Genomic DNA, 25,365 nt, shown 5'->3' on the forward strand with positions numbered 1-25,365 from the left:
AAACAAACAGAAGGTAATAAGAAATAGCACAGCTCATAAGTCACCCAGCTAGAAGCACGCTGCCTGCTGAGACAACTTCTCAGACAGCTAGGAGGACTAACTTCTCTACATAAAAGCTATTCCTGGCTACCAATGCCAGTCCTGAAGGCCTACGTTTATTTACAGTCGTGGAGTAAATACAGGAAATTATGATTGTTAGAAGCAACACTTAAAGAGGAAGATAACTAAAATGGCACAAAACCAATGTTACAGCATAAGACATCTCTTTGTGCCTTAAGCTTATTTCGATGGTAGTTATTCTCATTCTGGTAATGCAAGAGTGAACGTGTCCTTCTGCAAATTAATTTGATAATGAGGAAGAGACAGAAGTAGGGCAGTCTTAACGGTTTTTGGTCAGTTCCTTGAAGATGAAATGTGCCAGGTCTCTAGCACATGCTGACTGTATGTTCAAGTATTTTAAGGCTCAACGTGGTAACGTAAATTCAAGGTAGTAAATCATGCAAGGACAGCAATTCAGGAGGAAACAGAGGAGTTTGGTGCTTTGGGTAGAGTCCCAGCCAGACTCACGTTGGGAAAAAACGCTCAGTCACGCAACGTTGCATCCTTATACCACAAGCTATTTCCCTTTACTGTCCTTGCTCTGAACTCCAACATGTTTCCAATTTGTACAGTCATTTTTCCCCTTCTGTATGTTATTTTCTTTTGAAAAATCTGCCTTCTATGTCCTTTCTGCTTTGAGTTTCACAAGAGCAGGCACCGACAACATTTCTGTACTGCAGGATACCCACACTCACCAACAGACCTCCTGAGGCAGAGGGACACAAGCGGGCAGTTTCTGGCATGGCACAGTAGGAAGAAAGCGAACCAGAGAGCATAGGCAAGCCATGCCTTCATCCCAGAGGATATTTTGGAACTGGGTGTCCTGATTCTTGCAAAGCTCATCACCTCTCAGACTCTGCAAAACATTGGCTGCTCCAAAGCCCCGTCTTATAGGCGGGAGGGTACACGCTATAATCAGGACTGGATAATCAGCTCTAGTAGTATGCCACGGCCCCACATGCAGCTTTGCTATTACAAACCCAATCAGAAGACTGCTGAAATCTAGGAGAGGATACGCACCGAATTCACTGGGCATTCGATCAACCAGCAAAGTAAAGACGACGGAAGCCAGTGCCTCAATGACATGAAAACAGATGTATCTAAAGGTTAGGAGTGTCTCTCAGAGTAAAAAAGTCATGACAAACCTGAATCAAAAGCAGAAAAGGCAGCTGAAAGAAGATGCAGAGGAAAAGAAAAGATCTTCAGCATCATGACAGACAGCTGGAATTCCTGCGCGCTGGCCTCCAGGGTGGAAAGCTTTTCGACAAAGAGAATATCTGACAACGCGGGGGCAAAACTCCTCTGGTGGAACGGATCAGACAAAACAGAGCAAGGCAGCACTCCGAGAAATGCCCGAGAGCTGCAGAGTTGCTCCGACTGAAAGCTCAAGGGCCTTGAACACCTGAAATCCTTTCAGCATTTCTGAAATGTTCCCTGTCAATTCCTATCATCCCTTGCTTGTTAACTGCTGATGCTCAGTGCCTTGGTTCTCAGCTCTTATACCCCAAATACCACTGGGGAGAGCTAGAGTTTGGCAAGGTTTAGAAGCTGCCTTTGTGTCCAAAATAATGGTTATTCATATAAAAACCACTGGGTGATGCAAAGTAATAGCTGGCCCAGCAGCACTGCTCTTAGCAGGACCTCTCCACCTTTCCCCCTTCTGCATTTGGAGACATTCACGCTGCATTTGGGAGAAATCCAACATCGAACAAGATGACAGTGCTCATGACTATAATGTGGCTGCCTGGGAAAAGTCTTATGCATCAGAGCTGAAATGAGTAACAGGGCAGTGCAGTGAGCATTTTGCTTGCAGTCTGCTGCTGCTTTACTTAGGTGAGTCAGGAGAATGCCACTTTCAGAGCTGACTCGTCGCAGCTCGGAGCAGATGCTCCACTTTGGGTTTGTTTCTATCAGAAGTGGTCTGAGCAACCACAAGTAGTTTGCTGAAGTCTCCTAAGTGAAGCAGAGCCCACTTCTATCAGGCCTTCTGCTTCCAGACTTGGGAAGGTCCTTTTGAAATCTCTGGACACGTTTTCAGCTGTAGGGCCCTTCATACAAACAAGTCTTTTGATTCCTTCTGCGGTGAGATTTCTGCTTCGTGAACCAACAGGTCTTGCCTTGAGGGCCCAGGCCTGAGCACTCAGCCTAATTGTGGAGCTCCTGCTTTGCTGCCTGCTTGGGGCAGGTGGCCCTGGTAATGCATTTGGCCCAGTTTTCAAATGGGGGCAAGCTGTAGGTGGTGCCATCTTCAGGGACAGCACCCTGCTTCATCAGGAAACTGCATTACAAGAGCAGTTCTGCAAACAAGAGCTTTCTCCTGGGACCTGGTATAGCAGGTAGCTATGGAGAGCTGTGATGCACCTGAAGACCTGTAGAAGATAGCTTGCACGCCATCTACCTGGTCTGTACTATCTTATAAATCTTCCTTTTGGAAACACTAGAGAAGGATGGGGAGGGAGAGGGACTTGGCAAAGGCTCCTTGTTCCGTAAAGGCAACTTGATGCTCCAATTTGTGTTGTATGTTCTTGTTTAGAAGAGATCCTTTTACCCCCTCCCCAAAAAAGTGTCCCATCAAGTAGATAGCATGGTAACAGTCTGACTGAAGAACTTCTGATCTTTGAAGGTCCCTTCCAACTGAACTATTCTATTCTGTTCTCCTACAGCTACAGCACAGGTTGAAGGTAGAGACACATTACCACAATGATGTGTTATCCTCAAGGAGTTATGACTCGACAAGTATTTGTTCCAAGACAGTAGGGCTCCATCATGCTCTGGCCCCATATCATTTCTCAGAAATTATTCACAGCATGATCTTTCCCACCCATTAACCACGAGAGATTTAGGTCGATCCCTCAGGCACAAAGCAGGATGACAACAAATTTTAGACAGAAGCTGAGTCCTTGGAGACCGTGCAAGAGGTTCTCACATTATTACAAGTATTGACTGTGGGCAGAGATCAATGTGGCTGCTTAAATCACTGCTAAGCCAGATTTATTCTTCTGCGTGTGGCACAAGAATGCTGCAAATAGCATGCTCTGAATAATGACAAGGCTACAGCTGTGCAGGGAGCAAACCGAAACTCCCAAGTGACCACATAGATTGTAAAGAAGTTGCAAAGCACCTTTGCAGCTCTTTTTAAGAGTTACTTTGTGGTATCCCTCTTTCAAAGTCTCCAGGGCTGGAGGAATCTGCACAAAGCCTGTGCTTCCCAGCTGTTAGCACTCCCCTGGTGGCGCAGGGTGGGCATCTGTGCTATGTCACATTTCCCTGCTGTTGGCAAATGTTCCCTTTGGTCAGCGCACTTCTGCATTGCTTGGTTTTGTGTGCCAAATCGTTATTAGTGGCAACCGTTACCTTCAGAAAGTTTCTTCCAAAGCTGTTCCTTTAGGCCTTTTTCAGCCCAGTGCAAATAATCGGGCGAAGGTTTTGTGTTATGTAAATTTCTCTTCAAAGGCCTCGGCACCCAGGATGTGTAGAAGAGCTGTGCATAGACACGCATTCCTTTCCAGAGCAGCATGCATGCCACAACAGACGCACCTACCAGATCTGTATGTACTAAATCTCTGAATACCTACCAGATCTGTATGTGCTACAGACTCAGCCAGACATATGGTTGAATCCCAAATGCCATCAGTTCTCCGAAATAGAATCCAGGACAAGGCACTGAAGTCTATAGCATATTCTTATGGCACTTCTTTTAGCTAAAGAGATCCAGCCCATACTTGTTACTGTGACTCATGGTATCTGAATCACTTTAAAATGTTGCACTGAACCTACAGAAGAAATAAACTAGCAGCTTTATAGACATCTAGACTGTGTTAAGTCTCCTATCTCTGTACGGGGTTTAATGTAAAGGCTGACCTTTTGTCTCCTTCCATCCAAATCTCTTAAATCTGTTTAGAAATTCTAGGCAGAAGTTTGAAGAGGAGGTAAACTATTTTTTTAAGTGTTGTAAGCAATGTAAAAAGGATGACCAGGAAAAAATTGATGCAAGTTGCTGCCAACAGCCTATGTTGCAGTATAGTTCAACCCTTCCTTGCCAATCTTGCAGTTATCTGATACAGTAATTTTAGTTAATGCACTGTCAGGCACAAGCAGTACAAAACCACGCAGCTGTATTTAAGCACCTACCCACTAAAGTAACAAAAATATGCCTTTCTTGAGGCTTCCATCATCAATAAGCTGTTGCTCGATTTGCAATTCAAAACGCGTCGAAGCCACGCAGGAAAGCTGCTGTAAACCACACGCCTTGTTAAGCATCTTCGCTTCCCGGGTGGTTCCTTCGTGCAGTAGGAGTGCTGCGGAGCGTGATCCACGGCGAGGTGTTGGAAGTGCGTTAGCCAAGTGCTCCGCGTGTCATTTCTTTTTTTTTGACTGCCAGGCTGGAGCTGCCCCCTGCAGCACCCATCCTCAGCGCTGTGAGCTGGCGTGAAGGAAACAGCCAGGGCTGGTAGAGCAGAAGTGACGAGAGCAGCAGGCATGAGACGAGCCCCCTTGTTAGGGGCAGCCCAGCCGACCCCGGCACTGCCCCTGCTTTACAAGCGTGGTGGGCGTGCAGTAGGAAGGAAGATAACTGTTAAATTTGTGAGAAACCTCCAGAGGGACAGCGAAGGAAGCCACACAGTACTGTCTGCTGGACTGGATAAGACAAGGAAGAGGGAGGCCAGCTTGCTGCATGCAGCTTGCTTTGAGAAAATCACCGTAAGCCCTGTACTGCAGAAACATCTAGCCTTCTGCACTGTGAAATATCCATCCCTTTTTCTTTCAGGCTCTTTTTCCTCCTCTCTGTCACCAGCATACCCCACTCCTACTCCACAATGCAACTTGCACCAGTGTAAACAAGGTGGCATGGGATAGGCAATATGGTCTGTTACAGGAATAAGATACCAAAACACGCCTACCGTGCTCTGGCCCTTGTAAGTTTTGAGTTGTTTTGTTATTTTTGTATGTTTTTTTTTCTTGGTCTGACTGTCCCTTGGCTGGGGTTTTGTAATAGCTTAAGGGACTTAAATGTACTTGAGATATATATAAAGACTGGATTTACAGAGGGCACATAAGTGTGCAGTCAGGGAATGAATGGCATACCTCGTTCTCACTGAGTTCCAGTGCAAATTAGGCTGGCTATTGATCCTCCTATACACTTTTAGGTGTCTCATCATAACTTTCTACGTGACAGCTCATTTAGGTTTGTCTAAAAACCCAGCCTATATCTATAAATGCAGTCAGAGGTCTTTGTTTTATAGCACTCAGTCTTAACTTTCCACCTTGCCTCCAGTCCAGGAGGAAGGAGCCGGTGGTACGCTTGCTTTCGCATCCAAGATCCCCGTTAAAAGCCCCACCAAGCTGACACAAACAAGCAGGCCGGTGGACTGTGCTGTTCAAATGACCAGACGGAGCTGCATGCCTTTCTTTTATTCCAGTTTTCCGTGGCGCCTCCCTGAGACCAGCAAGCCAAGCCTGACTCACGGGTGGGCTGCCCCGGGAGCGAACAATGTAGATGTGCAGCGAGAGATTAGCGAACAAAAGCTTAGGAGTGTCTCCGTTCAAATTAAGTAACAGATGGACCTGGGCTGTGTGGGGGCTGATAACGGTTATAAAAAGGCCATCACCAGACTGCGGCCAGCCCACCCTGGAAAAAACCCACTCGGTTGTAAATCCTATGTGCTGTTATAACTGCCTGCGCTAGTAAGGCTTTATTTTTACCAGCTATCATAAAACAGCATGGCTTATTTTAGATGCATGGCTTGTAGTGCTCACTTAAAGGGTTGCCAAATCTCTGATAGACACCTACAAACAGAGGAGATGTGCCTGCCTGGGCAGGGAACGGGGAGCATAATTAACCTACAGAAGGCAAATGCAGTATTACAGAGCGGTGTTCGGTGCTCTGCGTGGTACTGCCTTGTGCTTTTCTCCTCTCCTAAGTAGCTAGGTGATGGCACTCATTTCTTCTTAAATAGCCGTAATAAGGGAGTCTCTGGTAGTCTCAGCAGGACCAGGACCCCGCAGTACAAAGCTGCGTGGAAGATGATTGAATATTTGCATTCATCTGAAGATGTGAGCATTTCAGGATTTGCTCATAATTCGCTCTTCCTGCTCACCACTAGAGAAGGCAAGGGAATGTCTGTCTGTAAACGGAGTTGTGGAATAAAATCTTAACCTGTTTAAAGCTCTTAATTTAAACCAGCACCTTAACGACCTGACTGTATTTGCTGCAGACAAGGCCCATTAGCATCCAAACCATGCACACAGTCCTTTTTTTTTTTTCCTTTTTTTTTCTTCTTTTTTCTTTTTCTTTTTTCTTCTCCCCCTTGGACAGGAGGATTTGCTGCTCTACCTCCTAATCAGACAGCAAAGCCATTGGTATACATACAGCCTACACACCCCCACTTAATCGTGAAACAAGTTGGTAGTGAGGAGATACAGAGCCCTCTTAAGACAAAAGCCTCTCTGCAAAGCAGCTTCTTGCAGCAGACAAACATTCCTCCTCTCTTCCACGCAGGGAAGGAAACATAGGTGTTGCCTGGTGAAGACTGCACAGTGCTTCTTGATGCTTTCCCAATATTTGGTTTTGTCCTGTTGGGTTGCAGCTGCAGACGCATTGCTTCAAGTATCCATCTGACAAGGCCTTCTGGAGGTAAGAATTTCACAATCTTTGGTTGCGGTTTTGCTCATGGCATCACAGCATGTTTAGGGGTGAGGTGTTAAGGCCCTGCATATCTGCACTTTCACAAAAACAAGACAGCCTATTCTCATGATGAGATCTGCACACCACCTGCTTTGCAAATCCTGAGGCCTGTGCTATCAGGAGGCATCACGAGCCATGCTCCAGAGCTGTCTGAACAGGGAGAGTTCACGCTTACTCAATGTCTTAGCACAAGCCTGAGCTCTTACTGGGCACGCTGAGCTCGGACCTAGTCCACTGGCAGGTTGTTGTGCCCTGTTCTTCCTAAGAGAAGAGGGGATGCTTTAGGAGAGAGGCACGGTTGAACCAGCAGCTGGCAACCCAGTGAGTAAGCTGCTAGGTCGATGGGCCTAACCTACTTACCCCATCTTAATGAAATAGCTCTTCACCCATCAGAACAGACACCATTCAAGAGACCAAGAGCCAGCTCCGCAGATGTATTTAAATGCTGTTGACATCATGAGGAAGATAGGCATTTAATACTTCGTAGATGTGGCTGTACATGCCTTGCCCAACACCTTAATCTGTGCACTAATTAGTCCTAGCTCTCCTGTTTTCCCCAACTCACACCCCAGTTTCTGGGAAAGGACTTTCTGGGAGAGGACATCACATATGTGCAAGATAGGAATGAAGCAATAGTTGGCTGGATAACTAAAATCTACTACCATAGAGACAGAAGTAGAAAAGGCTAGAGAGTTTAACAGAATCATAGAATACCCTCAGTTGGAAGGGACTTACTCAGATCATAGAGTCCAACCCAAAGAAAAGATGGAAGAAGTCTGACTTTGCCTCTCAAGATCTGGAACAAGGAGTAATCAAGAGGAAACAGGTAGGAAACGTATAGGAAAGCTGTGCAGAGAAGACACTGTTATTACTCGCCCTTGCAGCGCTGAGTTGCTTCTCCCTTCCCAAGAAAGAAATGTGAGGCTGAACTGAAAGACTCATTTTCTTTGGGTAAGCATCAGGGAGCACGGCACACAGCTCCCGCATTGCATCAGATACCACTAACCAAGGGATTAAGTCTTGCCCAGATCATTTATTTTGCCTTGCTACTGACCTCTGAGGTCAAGCCCCTTGCACAGATGCTTTGGGCTTGCAATGTTACGCTGCCTCTCCAGAAGGAAAAAACAGGGGCAGGTGGCCTTGCCGTGTGGCTCTGAGGAAAGACCATTAGGCAGAAGAGCTGCTAATTACATCGGCACCAAGTTTTTGGCAAAAGCCAGACGAGAAATAAGGCAACAAGGAAATAATTACAGATGACTTGGCTAGGTATGTATTAAAACGGTCACATTGTACTGAGCATTGTTTGTGCCATTTTCATTAACAAATGAACAGCTTAATTACCTCTTCACACTGGGCAGGCTCACAGCCAATACTTGACCATGAAAATTAGTGCATTCACTGAAAACAGGGCAGGAGCAGACCTCAAGAGGTCAGCTCATCCCCACCTCTGCTTTAGGACATGAAAACCCAAGGAATACAGCTGGTTGGGCCCCTGGATGTCTGCTGAGACTCTTGTGCACTGTTTCCCCGTGATCACTTTGATCCGTTAAAGGGCATAAAATGTTCATCAGTTAAGCTTTGGTCTCCTCAAATTCAGTGTCACCTCCAGTTAAGTAAGGATGTACAGCCCCAGTTCACTGGAGGAAGAAACTGAGGATTGGGAAGTTACAGAAGAGTAAGGAATGCACCACATCAGCCTGCAGTGGATGTGTAATTCTGTGACCTTACAATAGCAAAAGTGAAGGACAAAAGCGGTGAGCACTAAAGAGAAGTGGGAATATTTGCACAGGGCAAATTTGAAACCAGCCCTTCCTGCCTATTCCCACTTGCCTTCCATTCTTTTCCAAGCCAGCCCCAAGAATTGCCATATTGGCACATCCCACATTATTTTTCACTTCAGCAAGTCCCTTTCCTCCTAAAAGTGGCAGATGCTGATACCAAATTAGTGCCAAGTGGGAGGGAACCAGCTGATAACTGTGATAAGAGCCAGAGGCAATGGTCTTCCTCCTGTCCTCTCCCTTCCTCCCGACAGGATCTCTTGGCAGCAGACAGATGTTAAAGGAAGTCTCCAGGGTAGAGTCAGGCCAGTGATGCATGGCAGGGACCTGTGGACAGGGTCAGGGAGACAGAAAGATCTGTAACGGGAAAGGGGCAAGTGGGACAAGTTTGGTTTTTTTTCCCCTTGTGTGGGAATTCGACTCAAGGATTGCTGAGAATCTCATAAGCCAAAGTGACGTTTTCCAGGCTGCGTGCCAGCCGATGCACAGACTTGGTCTCAGCAGGTATTTGACTTCCACAGGAGCTAGGGTGCTCGATACCTGCCTGACCCTGCCTTTTGATGAGGACACACGTATCAAAAGCTGCCTGAAATGCAAAGACAGGAAATAAGCGGATATGCTATCAGCACCAGGCTTTGCAATGCTCTTTAGTGTCTGGCTGTGTCCCAGCCATCAATACAGAGACTCACAGGGTTTTAGCCTATAATCCTCTATTCCTCTGTCTGTGACTCTAATCTCTTGATCCTTAGGTCTCCTCCAGCCTATAGCTTGACCAACAAAGCACAAATTTGAAGTTCTGCTTATCAGAGACCAACCATGTCATCTTCCTGTGGAAAATGGGAGTTGGGGAGAAGTAGCAGTCATCAGAGCCAGGAGCTGATAGCAGGCTAGAGAAGGGAACGGGAGAGGGCGTGAGCAAGCACACACAGAAAGCATTTATGACAAGACTGAAAACAGCTCTCCTTTTAAGAGCATTTTTTTTCTTTCAGATTTTACAGTATCATTTTGCCTCTCTTTTTCATGTGTATAATTCTAGCCTGGGGTATAAAACACAATTGTGTAGCTAATGTGTTGCACAAAACATGTACAAATGAATGTTGCCAGCAAGTGACTGCAGGCACCAAGGGAGCAATCACATCTGCCTATGAGCTTGCTACCCGGAGCCTGTGAAACTACTGCCGTCATTCCACGCGGGAGAGGTGGGGCTGTCTGCTCCACGGCCGCTTTGAAGCTTTGCAGTGAATCTGTCAGAACAAAGGATGCAGATTTACAGGGGGAAACTGCATTCAGCAGAAAGCTGCGCGGGCCACGTGAAGGCCTGAAGATGTGAGCTGGGGGAATATCCTTCCAGGGGCTGCCCTGAATCACGGTAACAGATCCAAAAAGACTTACCTTATTAACATCAGCCCGAGCACAGGCTTCAGACCTACAGAGGGAGTTGTGCTGCAGGGTTCAACAGAGGTTTCCTTAGGAAGCGCATCAGGAATTAAAGGTAGCCCAAATGAAGTCACTGACAGACAAAGATGAGAAACTAGATGCAGAGAGAGCACTGCTAGGAAGATGCTGGCACACATTAGCAGCAGAAGCAGGAGGAAAGTAAGGCAACGTCAGAGCAAAGAGGGAGGAGGAAAGCCCTTCTGCCTTGTCCCAACCTGGATTCCTGACCACAGCAAGCTTGTTTAACGGAGCAGAAATGAGGCTTGGCCAGAGAGGTTCAAAGATTCCTTGTCCTGGGGGAGTTGAGTGAGCCACATATCCGAGAACTTCTCCCAGACCCTGACTTGTTTTTCTCCTTAAACATATCTCGCAGCTATTTTTAGCAGAGAATTTTCTCAGCCGACTGCTCCCAGTTGAGCCCTGGTCCTTTTCCCAGAGCCACAGGCCCAGCAGCGGAAGGGTTGCTGCTCTGCAGGGAAGCGTGTTCCTGGCCACGTGCTGTTCCCCAGGTCAGCTTAGCCCCATTTCACTGTTCTGCTGGTTTTGGGGTTTACATGTGGAGCTGCCAGGCCTCTCCTGAGGCAAACCAGTCTGGTACAGGGACACTAAATGCTCTCACAGACCCAAAAGCCATATGCAGGGTTACAATTCTGTCTGTAATTTAAGAAGGAGCTAAAGTAGAGGGTGGACTGGACTTGATAACTGTCTGTAGGCTTTTTAAGAGTATGAATGGCAAGAAAGATGGGAAGGAGATGGAAAGAAATTATTAGGCTGACATTAATAACAGGATCTGCTTCGCAGCACTAAAATCTATTTGGATTCCTTCCAGGTCCTCCAAGGGAAACAGTGGAAGCCTTTATTGTTCATAAAAGTTGCAACTAAATTCGGACTGGATAAAGCTTAAGGAAATACCTCTTGGAGGACAACCCTGCCTTGGCTGCTGGAAGCCGATGAGGTAACTCCCTTCCTCTTCTCTTTTTCTCTTGGGGCCCTTATTCCTCCTTAGCCAAAATGCTAACCTGTCCATCAGCTCCTTGGCTCCCCAGCTTCCAGCGCAGAGCAAGCTCTCTGCCTGCTCTGGATGTCTGCCTGGGTGCAATTAGCAAAGCAGCAGTTAACATAAAGGGACGGTTCACAGGGAAGCAATGACTGCAACTTCTTTAATCTGCGGCTTGATTTAATACCAGCCTGCCAGAGACGGGCATTTAAATCAAAAAGCCAGATCGGGGCACGTAGGTGGGCAAATCGAGTAAAGCAGGACTGAACCCCTGCTAATGTGCAGGGGGTCCCTGGGGGACTGGGCGCTCTCAGTGGTGCGGATGAGACACGGGGAGGCTGCGTTCCAGTGCTGCGGAGCTGCAGCGGTCAGTTGCTTACAGCAGAGCCACAGTCAAGGAGGTCCCTCTAACAATGGCCCCTTCTTGGTCAGTGTATCTGTTGCCTGTGTGTCTTGGAGTCATGTCAGTGAAGCAAACAGATTGGGAACATATTTGTACTCCCCGCAGCAGTACAGAAGCCAACCCAGACAGAGGAGAGCAAGCTGGGCTCTTTTCTGCTCCTTGCCTCAGCGCCAAGTTTCCAGCTCTGCTTGAAACCTGTGGCCGAGCCCTGCTTTGGCAGGGGTGAAGGGAGAGGACAGGCAGGGTCAGGAAATACTCTACTTTCAGCTCGTGCTTGCAGAAGTTGGCAGCTGGCTACAAGAGAAGGGAGCCAGGCTGAACTCAAAGAGCTACACACCTCTGAAGGCACCCACAGGAGATTAAATCTGGCTCTGTGCACCTTTGCCCTTCTCCCTGGCTATGCTTAAACAAATGGGCCCGAGAATAGCATTCACCTGGGACAGCCCACAGATGCTGCATGAGGGCTCATCCCTTCAAAAAAACCTTCAAAAACCTTCTCCAAGCCTAGCAAGGATCCCAGGAGCCCAGGATTTCTCTGCGACCTTCATGTACACGTTCCAAAACACGGTCACTTAACCTTTGTGGCTCCCTTGAAAATCCCAGCGACAGCGTTTTATGGATGAGTATGTTTCCCCTAACATCTGCCCCCTGTATCAGATGCTGCCAGAGCCTCTCTCTCTTCTGGCTCTGCTCCCAGCTGAAGGACAGACAATAGGCATTTGAATGCAGTCTCCACTTCCCCTCCCTAACAGCCTGGGGGAGATGGCACATTGGAGCCAAGACAGCACTGAAAGCACAGCTTGCCAGCCCGCGACAAGTCTCTCTAGATCATGGCCTGCCTCTTCTTCCCCTCCCAGTGTAGCTGAACCACTGGCTGCAGTTGTTACTGGGCAGCCAGGCCAGCTCTGCCGGGCACTAAATCCTGGCAGCATCCCACCAAGCACACTGAGGGAGTCCTAGCACACTGCTTCTACAGTCAGCCTGATCCCTCTCCAAATGCTGCCAAAACCAGCTCACCTCCTGAGTTCCCAGCCGTGCTGGCCAGGGCACTGGTTAATCGACCTCTCCTGTACCTCACCACCACGCCGGCTCACCTGGAGATGTGCTGGCTACCTCTTGGGCTTCCCCTCGCTCGCTCCCACCAGCATCTTGCTGCAATTAACTGACCCAGGCGGTGTGCAGGGCACGGAAGAGCAGCGGGTTTGACAGGGGTTCAGTGAGAACTGGTTTGGATCTTCCTAAAGAGCCATTGTTCTGTCTTTCTAGAAATAGCCCTGCTTCTTGCATCCTGGAGCTGTTCAGCCTGTTTGGCACTGCTTCTGCTGCTTCAGAAACAACAACAGAGCGAGGAAAAACCTGTCTAGACACCATTTACCTTCCATCAACTCCCATTGCCACATCAAAGCACCACTTCAAACACACCTACAAACTGGCCAAGTAATAATCCCCGGCTCTCCTGTGTCTGCTCCAGCCAGAGGCAGGCAGATCCGTCCCATCGTGCTTCAGAGTTCATCTTTAATCCAAGCTCTTCTGAGAACAGGAAGAGAGAGAGGATGAAAAATCTCATTACAGGACCATCATCAGAAGTCACCTGGCTTCATGATACTCAGGGAGGACCCAAGTTCTTTCTGCTCAGCATCCAGGTACAAGCAGAAATCTCACCTGCCTCCTATCAGCAATCTGCAAACATCCTTTGAAAAGCAACCATGTAAAGGAAAGCAAGCTTCTCTGCAGACCTTTGCTGGGGCTGGAGCAGGCAGTGATGCACAGGGGCTCTCCCACTGCTGTGCAGCACGTGGCGTACAGCTTGCCAGCACGCTGCATTCGTCTGAAATTGGACGAGACAGAGTGCTGCGCTGCAAAAATCCACTAAAGGGCAAGCCGGTGGCTGTGCTGCCATCAATTGTTTCAGACGCAGTTCTCTGCTTGAAAAGGGATTGCAACGTGAGGGCTGCTTATCATCCCGAGCAAGCAGCTTTGCACCAGTTTTAAGAGCCAGCCAGGTCTGAGGTCCGCAGCGCATCAGGTGCTGCACAGACACGTTCTGAACGGACCTGAAGCCTGGCTCCACGCACCCCTTACCTCCCCAAAGCTGTCTGTGTGAACGCTGAGCAAACTGTGCCACAAACCAGAGATCAAAGATCCTATGCTACCCAGGGAAACTGAAGTCACCAAGAGCTACAAGCAGCTTGTCCACCACGAGGCAGCAAGTCACTGAGCGGGATGAAGTCACAGGAGCTCAGGTAAATGCTCAAGATACCTCGAACCCAAAGGGGCGACAACAGCATTAAAGGAGGTGGAGAGGCTTTTAGGTCACTTGAGCACAAATTACTTGAAGGCACATTTGGGGAAGCACCTGGCACTAGCATCCAGCCCTGGCCCTGTGTAGCCTCCACAACAGCAACATCTAGCTCATTATTATAATAAGGGTCTCTTGAAATACCTTCTGTGTGAGAGACAGCTAAGAAAATCCAGTCTGGCTTTATTCTGTCTCAGGCAGAAACAGCCTTTATTTAGCAAACTGCTGCTAACAGCTCTGTCTCATTAGGCAGTGTTTAGGGAACCAGGCTGCAATTGTTCTGAAGCCTGGTGTTGCAGAAAGCCTTGCTAATGAGGTCTAAAGGAGACGATTCCTCCTGACAGGCCCACAATGACCTAGAAATCCTACTTAATTCCCTGTCAGTGAAAAAGTGCTGAGTAACACTGAGGTGCAGAGGCGATGGGGGCTGATTTGGGAGGGAGGCTGTGGCCTCTGTTCACACTTTGGGCTGTGACGCAAGAGCTCTAGGGCAGAAAAGTCAGCACCGCTCAGCTGTGCAGCAGCTCCCCAGACGAAGCAGAGGCTCGGCTCGGCGTGCAGATAAGCAGGGACTTGCTGTGGGAAGGTTTCTAGCCTGGTCTGTAGAAGACTTGACATGCAGAGCATGCAGTGCTGGGAGTGGACATCTCTGCTTAACACAATAGAGGAGACAGGATTAGGTGCTTAGAAAGAGCAAGGCTCTAGCTAGGGTAGCTAGGGCACCTCTGGAGGCCCTCAGTGGCAGCACCTGGATGTGGTCTTCTCAGTGCTTGTCTCCTCTGGATCATGCTTGCTTACAAACTGTGCCAAAACCCCTGCCAAGACCCTGACTCAATTAACTCAATTTTACCTACGTTCCCAGGTGTCGCGTGCCCAGCAGCTCACAAACTTCACCTGCAGTGCTACCAGTAGAGACCGTGGTATGTGCTACCTGGGGAACAGCATCTCCTGCCGCTTGCTGGTCTCCTCTGGCTTGGATGTGGGATGAGCAGCGGCTGCTCCAGTAGGCTGTGCATGCGCCCCGAAGGTGGTGTTAAGCTTTTGACACATTCTGCCCCAACCGCTTTTCCTTATTTCCTCGGAGGAAAATGCAGCAGGCTGGCACAAGCCAGGACCACAGACGTGCTGCTTTCAAGTGGTTTGCTTTCGACAAGCAGCGTGCGTGCCGTGGTTAGCATCCTCTGGGCTGGGTGGCCCGGAGCCAGCCAGGCCAGGAGCTGAGGTACAGGGACTCAGCTGGAATGTGGGCTGGATGCAGCTGACCTCGAAGACCATCCCCAGTAAAGACCCTTGCAGGCATGTGCTAGCCACCTGTTTCAGCCAGCAGACGAGGGTCTCAACCAGGAATTCTGGAGCTGAATGCACAGTCTGTTAAAGAGGGGTCTGAAGACTCCCACCCACCGTGAAGCTGTCGCTGATGTATGCTCCCGTGCAGACTCAGAGCACAGGAATGCATCTTTGCCCATCACGTGCAAGACTGCTCCTCCCTTACTGCAGATGCATCCCTGTTTAAGGTACAGCTCAAATCCACAAAGGACGGCTGTGGGGAAAAAAAAGAAGTGGAAACAAAATCACCAGCCGAAATAACATCTAGAGACAGTCTTAAAGTAAGTAATGAGCTGGGGAGCCTCCGTTTCTGAAAAGCCGGTCTGAGATGCCTCGAGTAGTGTGATTTCAAAAGACGTCAAAGGGCTGCCCTGTGGGTCAGCTCCCTTTCAAAACATGTCAGGCAGTGCCTCGGAGATCACCAGTCGCTTTGGACTATCTAGGCCCTAGTTTCCCTTAGCAGATCCCAGGTCATGTTGTTTTTTATCCCTGTTTTCCAGCTGCCGGTGCCAGAGCCCAGCCTGACGCCTCAAACCAAGCCCACCAGAAGCAGGACGCTGAAGAGACCTAGCTGCCTCTGCACCTTATCTGCTTGGGCTCTGCTGGCACAGACAGGGGATCTGCTCAGAGCCATGAGGAAAAGACATATGCTGCGAATGGAAGGACCAGCTTTATTTTACCAGCCTGTGTTCGCACCAGAAGTGTGCTTTAAAGACTGCCTTGCAAAGTAGGAATTAAATCCAAAGGTGCCTATGCATCTTCCTCGCTGTCATCCCTTTATCAGTTATCTCCAGCCTGCTCTGAGCTAGAAGATGAAAGGATCATAACACCACTTATCTTCCCACTTAAGAACATGCTTAGCAGCTTGCTGCTAAAGAGGAGGATACTCAAGCCTTGGGAAGCAGCTGTAAATTCTGCAAATGGGTTCCCTGGCATTTCTTTGAAGGAGATATTGCTTCTCAATGAGGGATACAGAAAGGAAACCGGGGAGGGAGGGAGAAGAGGGAAGTCTTTGTAGCAAAGAAAACTTTGCCTCATGTCAAGAACGTGAAGCTGAGTGACAGATGTGAGACTTAAGGCATGTGTGTCTCAGAAGTGACCGAGCATGAGCCAGGAACTGAAAGGCTCTTGGGAAGTATTTAGGCAGCCAGACTTGTCATGTTTGTCACTAGACCACAAGAAGCTCCAAAAACACACTCTTCAAGACTGTGCAGTGCTACAGCCAAGAAGGTTAGGGATCCCCTTACATGCTGCGGGCAGAACTGCTGCACACAACCAGCTCCAGCTCCAACAAGTCCTCTGAGCCTCTCCCTTAACGACAGGTAAGGGGTAAGTCTGCTGCCTCACCTCCGGACCTGACCCTCGTCTCCTCTCTTCCCAGAGCTACTTGTTATCACGCTGAAGCTGGGTCCCTGCCTTTGTCTATGCTTAGCAGCTGAGTCAAACTGTCAGAGCTGCCAAAGAGAGTCTGTTCCAAATATTTGCGAAAAGAGGAGGCTCGGGGAGCCCGCAGCGGAACGCCACGATCCTCCTGGCGAGCAGAACAATCGCTCTTGTGGACCGGCCGCGGGCTGCTGGTGGGCGACAAGCACGCCTTGCTGCAGCCTCGGGAAGGAGCTCCCAATTCCTGCCGTGCTCACGGACCACCACAAACGAACTGGGATCTCGAATTCCCTCTGGCCCCTGGCAATGCCCCAGCAATCCGGCCCTGCACTCACCAGCCCTGATCGCAGCTCAGCTGTTGGGATGGAGAACCCAAGATGCAGTTGGTAGCGGGGAGAGGGGGGCACTGGAGCGCCTCAGAAGCTGTTGCCAGCCAAAATGCTGACTTCAAAGGGCTTATCTTGCCCTGTGTGGGAGAGCGTGCAGCGCCTGTGGGCAAGGACAGCTGTTTGGCCAGGCCCAGCAGAGAATTTTTGAGGGAAGAAGAGAGAAGTTCGTACCTGGGTTAACCTCCCCTCCGGCACGCACAAGGCAGATTTGGCAGGCAGAGCTCCGCACTGCCCTGTTATTTATGGGATGCTGAGAACTGGCTAAAGCAAAGGGAAAACGCCAGGTACGTAAGGACGCTCACCAGCTCGATAGCCAGGGCTGCTTGAGGGAGGACCCAGGAGATGCAGGAGGCGATTACAAGGCACCCTGGCTTTCATCTCCAGTTCAAAGGCAACTCCATCAGCGCTGACTGAATTGTAGCCAACTAATAGCTGTTTGCTGGTGCACAGGAATGGAGATATGCCATTGCCTCCTCGCTCCCTGAGAGACCAGACCAACCCCACCACTGCATTACCTGCAATCTCAGCAGAGTAGCTGAGAGCAAAGAAGGACACGGAGCAGCACCTCGTCTGTTGTGGGAGCTCCTAGATCAACAAGGAGCCTTCACGGCATGTGTGTCCACCCTCTCAGCAGAACACAGATCAGTCATGCTGATAAGGGGCTGTATTTTTTCCTTTTACCTTGGTTGTTGGTCTCTAAACACCTCGACAGAACCAACCCACTCCTCCGAGCATGGGTGACTCCCACGGAGCAGGGCTGCCGCAGAGGTACGAGGCATTGTTGTGCGCGGAGCTGGGACTTCCTCTCCTAAGGTACGTTACTGATGCAGACAACCTCGCCCCGACGGGACGGATGTTTTCCAGGCTCTAAAAATACCTCGCTCCAAACACCACGGTGGGTATGAAGAAATGTTTATCTTCAAGCTTTTGCAGAGATCAATGCAGAAGAAAAAGATTAAAGCGAAGGTTTAAGCGTGCATTAAAAATAGCTGTTGATAAGATCCTTTTCGGGATAAAAGCTGTTTTGCAGAAGCAGCAAGAACTGCAGGGCTTTGCAACACCTTCCCTGCCGTTAACTGTGTAAGCTCCCGGAAATCATTCAAGAGAGTGTTAGCAGCCAAAGCGCCCCAGGAGGAAGTCCATTAGCAGGCAGCAGCCTCCTTAATGGATCCTCTGGGTACATGGCAGAGCTGCCTTCCCCGTGGACGCTCAGTGCTGTCCACTGCCGTGATTCAAGAGCTGTTTGTGCAGCCGTTCTCATGCAATACTCTGAGGAATTCTCTTAAGCTTTATGGCAGCCCAATAGCACAATGAATTCATCCTTTGGTAGCTTTCACTGAATGAGGACACCAATTGGTGCAGTGAGGTTTTTTTGTACAGCACAATGCAAAGACACACTGATACATGAACAGAAGCCATACGTGCTACTGGAATGCAGGTAAAAGCAGCAGCATATTATTAAGGCTTTTGTCGTCCAAGGATAGTGTCATAGCAAAACAAAAATATTGTCTCCAAGTCTGATCTTGGCCCAAAGAGCCAGAGCCTTGTACATCCATGTATTACACCTTGTACATCTAGCAGAGCCTTGTACATCTACGTCCAGAAAAAAACATTAAGTTCTCAGCTGTGCAACCACCTCCACTTGAGCAGCCCTGAGCGAGCCAGCACAGAGCCATCAGGAGAGATGTAACGTGCCAGGAACCTTTCTGCTGGGAGCAAAAGGCAGGACTGCCATGCCCCGCTGTAGTAACAGGTAAGCCTTGTTTCACCAAACAGTTCCCTTCCATGGCATCGTTTGCCAGTCTTTTTTGTTATTGCTAACAAAACAAAAATTCTGACTTTCTTTAGATACGTAGAATAATACTATGGGCTACTTCAGCAACCACTGAAGGACTCCAGGATAAAGCCTTATAACAGTTATACATCTTGAGACATGCTGGGTAAGACTGTCAAAAACGGTAAGTGGATTGGGTGTCTCAGGTAGAGTGAGCAGAAAATTCAGGTGCTTTCAATGGACCTGAATTTTTAGAAATATTGTACTCCCTCCCTCCCTCCAAAACAGATTCTATAACAGAGTGCCCCAAGTTACTTCCCACCTGTAAAATGCTGGCCACTACACAAAGAATTGCCCCAAAGGTTACTAATGTGGGGATTTTCGGCCAAGGGTGTTAAAAGCACAGCCAAGTAATGGGAACAAATCCCCTTAGATTTCAGTGGATTTCTGCAGCTCAGCAGAAAATCTTACCTAGGCCACCCAAATATATTTTAAATAGTGTGCTCAAAAATCTTGAAATCCTGCTGAATGTTGTCGACTGGTACCTTTTAGCTAGATGCCAAAGATATGGCAAGTCCCTGGCACAGTTTTAAAGTTTTACTGTCTTCAAATGAGGCAGCTGTTTCCAAATGAATTAAGAGGACTCTAGAAACCTGCTGATCTTACATTTGTGGTGTACTAATCAGGTACACTGATGGGGGAAGGTTAGGATGTATTCTGGCTTTAACTCTGAAATCCCTGGGATTTATGACTTTAAAAAAAACAACACAAAACCTAAAGCATTATCTGAACAGAATTTAATTTCATCTACTTCATCTATTACTGCACTGAAACCTTCATTTCCCCTTGTAACGGACTCTGTTAAGCCCTGTGCTCCATTCCACAAGCGGGGCACGACACAACCCAATACCTTATATTATTTTTACTGACAAGTGATTCTTGCACAGCAGAACAATTCCCATTAATATTTCGAGCTTATCTCAAGTACCTGTGGGCTGTCAAGTTACAGCATGTACATAGCTGCTTTTAATTAGTTAATGTCAACCCCGTGTTGGCTGGACTCCCATTTGATGGCTGTCACCAGTTTGCAGGTGGGTTCATGGGGATCCTACCTCGACTGGGCTCTCAGGGGCAGGGGAAATTGCAGAGGTGATTTTTAAAATCTATTTATTTTTGCAAGTTCCATTTATTAAAAAAAAAAAAGAAAGAAAAAAAAAGAAAAAAAATTCTGCATCTGCTGCATTTTCCCCACCAACAGTTTGGAATATGCCCAGCCGCTTCTCAACACCTAACACCATTCCTTTCAGTACCCATTGCAGCTTTCACAAGCCTCTTTAGCACTGCAGAGGAACACCCTCTCTAGACCTCCTTCTCTCCGTATCAGTATTTTTCTCTAAGCATTTTGAAGGCCTAGCTTAGGATGCTGCTCTAATAAGGACCGGGCACCAGCTCAATTATGCAGCTGTCTTACTGGCTTTGCACTTCCAAGCTGTGCTTTAGACAGCTGAACTTCATCAGGGGAGTCACACAAAGGGTTCTTACAGCATGAAACGCAGCGAGGCAATCAAAGGTAGCTACTGCTGAGTTAGAAGTGACAGCACAACCTCAGCTGGCCAGTCTTGTGCAGGAGACATCTTTAATATACACCTCCCTCCACGTTTATCCCCAGGGAAAGCCTGCTTGACCTCCACTTATCTGAAATGAGAAGCAGAAGTTTGTGAGGAGCTGGTTATCCTAGAGGCCAACATTCAAAGTCCTCGGAGTGCTGCTGTCCTGCTCCCCACGGACAGACCCGTTTGCTGGTAAGTCTCTAGCAAGATTTAGCCTCTCCAGACAATGCCTCTAATCTCAAGTTAATACCGAGGGAATTAGCACTCTGAAGGGGAGTAAGAAAACGCAGGCCTGAGCTTTCCATCCAAAAAGAAGTCAAGGCTTTTCTTATTTTTTTTAATTTTTCTTCTGCTTCTAACTACTGAAAACTCTCATTTGCAGTACAAGAACTGAAACCCAGCAGGTATTTCCTCTGCCCCAAGCCCAGCTATTGACTAAACCGTACCCACACAGTAATCCAACCCCTTTGGGTGGAAAATTAAGGCTAAGTCCAGAACATTCATTAGTGCAATTAAAGACATTAAATGGTTCTTAGGCCATGTGCTGACTCAGCAAAGGAATGGGTTTTGTTGCACGGTACACACCCTCCACTACATGGAGCTGACACTTAGTGGTTGAATTTTGGTTTTGGTCCTGTGTTTATTAAAATGTGATACTCCCTGGGAGTTCAGAGAGAGGGCAAACATCCCTTATCAATTGCAAAAAGATCCTGCAGTTCATATTCCAGTTGATGGAGAAGCCAGATTGAGAATGTAATTATCCTAATTAATTTCATATCGTGAATTCATCTTTTTTTAATATATAAACATCAGTTTCAAAGCAGGCCACCAGCTTTTATGCACAGAGTAGTTGTTTCTTGCTGTTGAGGGACACGTTTGCAACGCATGCTCTTGTTTTTGACGGAAAGAACTCCTGAGGACTTAGGATCCTGAAAAATACTTGTTGTTGCTGTGGAAATTTCCCCCTTGCTAACTCCCTCCCACCACTTTCAGGAGTTCACGAACCTTCTCCGGATCATCAGGGCTTGATGCAATCAACTGTGAAGCATTAGCTCTAAATATACAACTGGGAGGCCAGTTCTGCTTCAACACCCAGCCACTCATCGCACAGAGCGATAAAGCAGCGAGCGCAATCTGCAAGCGAAACTTAAATAATAATCCAAGTGAGCTTCAGGGAAAGCGTGAGCAAGTGGGGGGTAACCCTTCGGAGCTGGCAAAAGATGGGGGCAAACTGGCAGGAGACCCAGAAGCAGGCCCACCCACAGCCATTATGCAGAGCAGCTTTTGTCCTTGTTTGTGGAGTTGAATGCAGCTCATTCCGCTTTATTTATTTGTTTAGGTGAGTTTTGGCAATTCAACGTGTGTTCCTGGTGCAAATCCTTAGTGTGCGGACAGATAACTGAAAATCAGCCCCAGCACGCACGCCAAGAGACCCAGGATACAACTCTCACAAGGAAAATAAACAGGCCAGTAAAAGAACTGAAGTTCATGACTGGGGCAACATCTCTGTCCGCAGCTCTTTCTCCTCACAAAAATCCCACATTTTATTCTCTGAATCTGCTTCTGCTTCAGTAACCAAGTAATTCTCTGAAATACTCAGAGCAAGAGGGAATGTGCTGGTGTCACGTTCTTTGTCAACAGCTGTAAAGTTGATGCGATCCAAGTACTCTTTGGTGGTGATGCCAGATATTGCTTGCCTGAATAGGAACACCAAGCCCTTCCTAAGAATTTTTTTGAAGAGGTTATTAAGCATCTCATTTTGGCATGGCTCTCAGAGCTGTTTGTCCTGATTTTTTTTTTTTTTACTGCCTGTTGAAAAGAAAGCAATACTGCAAATACTTCCCATCAGAAAACGACAACAAGCAACTTATCATAACTGCAAGAAAGCTAACAACATTTCCACCAAGTGATTTTTGGCACTGACAGCTGACTCGGAACAGTTGTTGGTGGCTGGGACAGATGGACTTCATATATATTAAAAAAAAAAAGTACTTCTACTTTGTAAGTTCGGAAAAGTCTCTTGCAAAAATCAGAATTAAATCAAGGTAAGATTTGAATACACTGAACTTTAAAAGTGAATGTGCTATAAATGATCAACGTGTTTTATTTTTATCAGGAAATACTTGAGAATTTTGGGAAGGGCTCCATGGTTCTGCCCTCAGTCCAACACATGAAACCCTCAAACTCCACATGTTGATTTCCAGGGGAAAGCTTGCACCAGAGCCATCGAGGCAGGACTTAACACTGATGTCAGTTCTAAGCCCTGCTTTCCATCACTGACGCCAATAACTTCCGCTGGTATAATTATGACCATGGCATTTCCCTGATGTGCAGAATCTTTAGATGCTTTTAGTGCCTAGAGCAGGGTACGCACTGACTGCTCCATGCTTCGCTGGCTTCGGTTTCATGGCAAAGTTTTAAGGCCACGATCAAGAGAAGGCAATCCCTGCTCTGCAATGCTTGCAGTCTAAGAAACACCTTAAATTTCTAAAGCAGTTTTGCAGTTTGGGATCACAGCATCTTGTTAGCCTTGTCAGCTTCCTTTTCTGCCTTTTTTTTTTTTTTTTAACTACTCAGTTGGCATCAAATGCATCCCTACAGTCTCAGTCCTCTGGGACTATCCAGCACCAGCTTCAGTACAGGTTTAATCTTACACACTGCTGACAGCCTCACCTTAACGTAGTGGGATGCCCCCACTATGTAAACTCAAGTGTAGTGGAACGAGCATTTTTATTCTCAGCTTTGGTTCTCTCTGCTCCTCAGGGCTTATGACCCCATATTCGAAAACAGATGGAAACCATCGCAGGGGGAGGCACGCCAATGCAGCCGGAACCCACTGTGATAAAACTGGGAGCAAGCCTGCTACTCGACTGAGAGATGCTCTCAGGCAGAGGCCTGAAACTAGTGGTGTTTGGCTGTATTTAGCAACTTTTGTCTGTCAAAATAAATGCAGAGCTATCTGTAGTTCATTTCCAGTCTCGCTGCATTTAGGCCAGATTCAACAGGACACTTCAGCACTGCTCACACAGGAGGGGAAGGAAATGAAGTACCTTTCTACCTTGCAGCCCAACCGTAAGGAAAAGTTGTGTGAAGTCTGACATTTTTCGCATTCAAATGGAGTATCTGAATCCAAAGTTAGGACCTGGAAGAGTGTGATGCTCCAGGATCAGGTACTCACAATTCCTCCTGCTGAAACTGCTCAGCTACAAAGCACAGCGAAGTGAGTGAACAGACCCTGGAGTGCAGAGCAGGACCAGCTCCTCATCCCCTGGGGATACTCCACCCGAGTGTCTAAGTCACTTCTTTCATTTTTGGGGTAATAGTGCCCAAATCTCACTTCATTCAAGGCCCCAAAGGCTCTACGAATCATTTGGAGTTAAAGAATCATTTTGTTTTACCCTTAGATAAGACGCTTGACATATTTCAACACACGTCAAGCTTGAGCTGACCCAGCACAGTTATTTGTGTGTCTGTGCACACCCGTGCACAGCCCGGTGTATTTCAGTAGCTGAACTTTCCAAATCAGTTGCTGATTGTCACCCTAACCCTGCTCCATCCCTTTTTGCCTTCTGCCGCCTGCCTGGAAGGGGGGAGGGCGACGCGAGCCCACCGGCTGCTGTCCCCCTCCTCAGCCCCCCACTATTAATAGCCAGACAACAAATGAGCCCGAATTCATTCCTGAGCGGAATTAGCAAATGTTTTTGCAATTAAAACTGCAAACATTCATGCGGGGCCCCCGGAACAATAGGCGCCTGTGCCTGGGCTTGAATAGGGACCAGTGTCCGCCCTGCCTGCCTGCCGAGGCTGCACATTCCTGGCACCCTCAGCCCTCGACCCGCTCCTCGCTGAGCTGGGCTCCTGCAGCCTCCTCCTGCCCCTCGCCCGGCCCCGCTGCCTCCAGCACCGCAGCTTCTTGGGGTCAGGAATGGGAACGGGGTCAGGGCAGCGCATCTCCCTGCCCCTTTTCCCTGGGACCGCAATCGGGGTACTGCATCCCCCCTTTTTCCCAGGGATTGGGTACCACATTCCCCCCTTCTCCCCAGAATCATGATCGGGGCACCGCATCCCCCTTTTTCCCAGGGACCAGGCACCGCATCCCCCCCTCCTCCCCGGGATCGGGGCACAGCATCCCCCCTTCTCCCCAGGACCAGGACACCGCAGCCCCCTTTTTCCCAGGGACCGGGGCACCGCATCCCCCACTTTTCCCCGGAACCGCGACCGGGGCACCGCAACCCCCTTTTTCCCAGGGACCAGGACACCACATCCTCCTCCTCCCCGGGACCAGCACACCCCATCCCCTTTATCCCCGGGGGACCAGGCCACCACCTCCCCCTTTCCCCCGGCACCACCGCATCCCCTTTCCCCGTTCCGGGAGCCCCGCACCCCGGATCCCCCAACTCCTTCCCCAATTCCGGGGCCGGGGCCCTCCGGACCGGGGGATGGGAAGGGTGGGGGGTGGGGGGGGGACGGGGACGAGCTCCCCCCCGTCCCCCCCGGTCCCGGCTGCGGTGCCCGGGGACTCACCGAGCAGCGGCAGGAGCAGGAGCAGGACGAGCGCCGGCCGCCGCAGCGCCATGATGGGGGTGTGCGGAGCCCGGCCGAGCCTGCGCAATGCCCGGGCGGCCCCGGGGGGGGGGGAGAACCGGGGGGGGGAACGGGGGCGGCCCCGGGACTGGGACGGGGACGGCGGGGCCGCGATCCGTCCGCCGGGGGGGGCGGGAGGGGGGGGCGGCCAGCCCGGAGCCTGGCACCGCGGGGAGGGAGGGAGACCCCGGGATGGGGGAGAGACCCCCCCCCCAGGAGGGAGGGAGACCCCCAGGGAGGAAGAAGCCCCCCCCCCAAGGAGGGAGGGAGCCCCCCCAAGTGGGAGGGAGACCCCCAGGAGGGAGGGAGACCCCCCAGGAGGGAGAGGGAGATCCCCAGGGAGCCCCCCCAGGGAGGAGGGAGTCCCCCAGGACGGAGGGAGCCCCCAAGGGGGAGGGAGAACCCCAAGGGGCAGAGAGGCCCCCCCAGAAGGGAGGGAGACCCCCAGGGAGGAGGGAGCCCCCCCAGGGGGAGAGGGAGCCCCCCGAGGGGTGGGAAGCCCCCCGGCCAGGGGAAGGTCTGCGGGAGAAACTCGGCCCTGAGCAAGGAGCCGTGAAGGCGGGGGGGTTGTGAAACGAGCTCGGGGGCCAAGTTTGGGTTT

General features: G+C 49.3%; 1 protein-coding gene and 1 long non-coding RNA gene across 10 annotated transcripts in view; one reads left to right on the forward strand and one right to left on the reverse strand.

Moving 5' to 3' along the window:
• LOC310885397 lies at positions 1–24,696 on the forward strand. 8 transcript variants are annotated; one of them, XR_014574771.1, is made up of 5 exons: positions 1–2,500; positions 6,599–6,733; positions 10,373–10,954; positions 15,525–18,736; positions 20,240–24,696. It is a non-coding gene; the product is annotated as an uncharacterized lncRNA (long non-coding RNA). The 8 variants fall into 8 exon arrangements; XR_014574774.1 differs by lacking the exon at positions 1–2,500 and having other exon boundaries at positions 4,349–6,733; positions 20,240–20,372; positions 21,174–24,696; XR_014574775.1 differs by lacking the exon at positions 1–2,500 and having other exon boundaries at positions 4,349–6,733; positions 15,525–18,549; positions 18,645–18,754.
• JAM3 (junctional adhesion molecule 3) overlaps positions 1–24,795 on the reverse strand; it is a 33,042-nt gene extending 8,247 nt beyond the window's left edge. The window contains exon 1 of one of the 2 annotated variants that reach the window (XM_083808722.1): positions 24,705–24,795. In XM_083808722.1, the coding sequence (XP_083664848.1) occupies positions 24,705–24,756 (52 nt within the window). In that variant the 5' untranslated portion in view covers positions 24,757–24,795. Of the gene's footprint in view, positions 1–15,099; positions 15,170–24,704 lie in introns of those variants that run through there. The other variant, XM_083808721.1, reaches the window with a different exon arrangement.
• Positions 24,796–25,365: the final 570 nt, after the last annotated feature.

This window comes from Anser anser (assembly GCF_964211835.1).
Source record: "Anser anser genome assembly, chromosome: 22".
Classification (NCBI taxonomy): Eukaryota; Metazoa; Chordata; class Aves; order Anseriformes; family Anatidae; genus Anser; species Anser anser.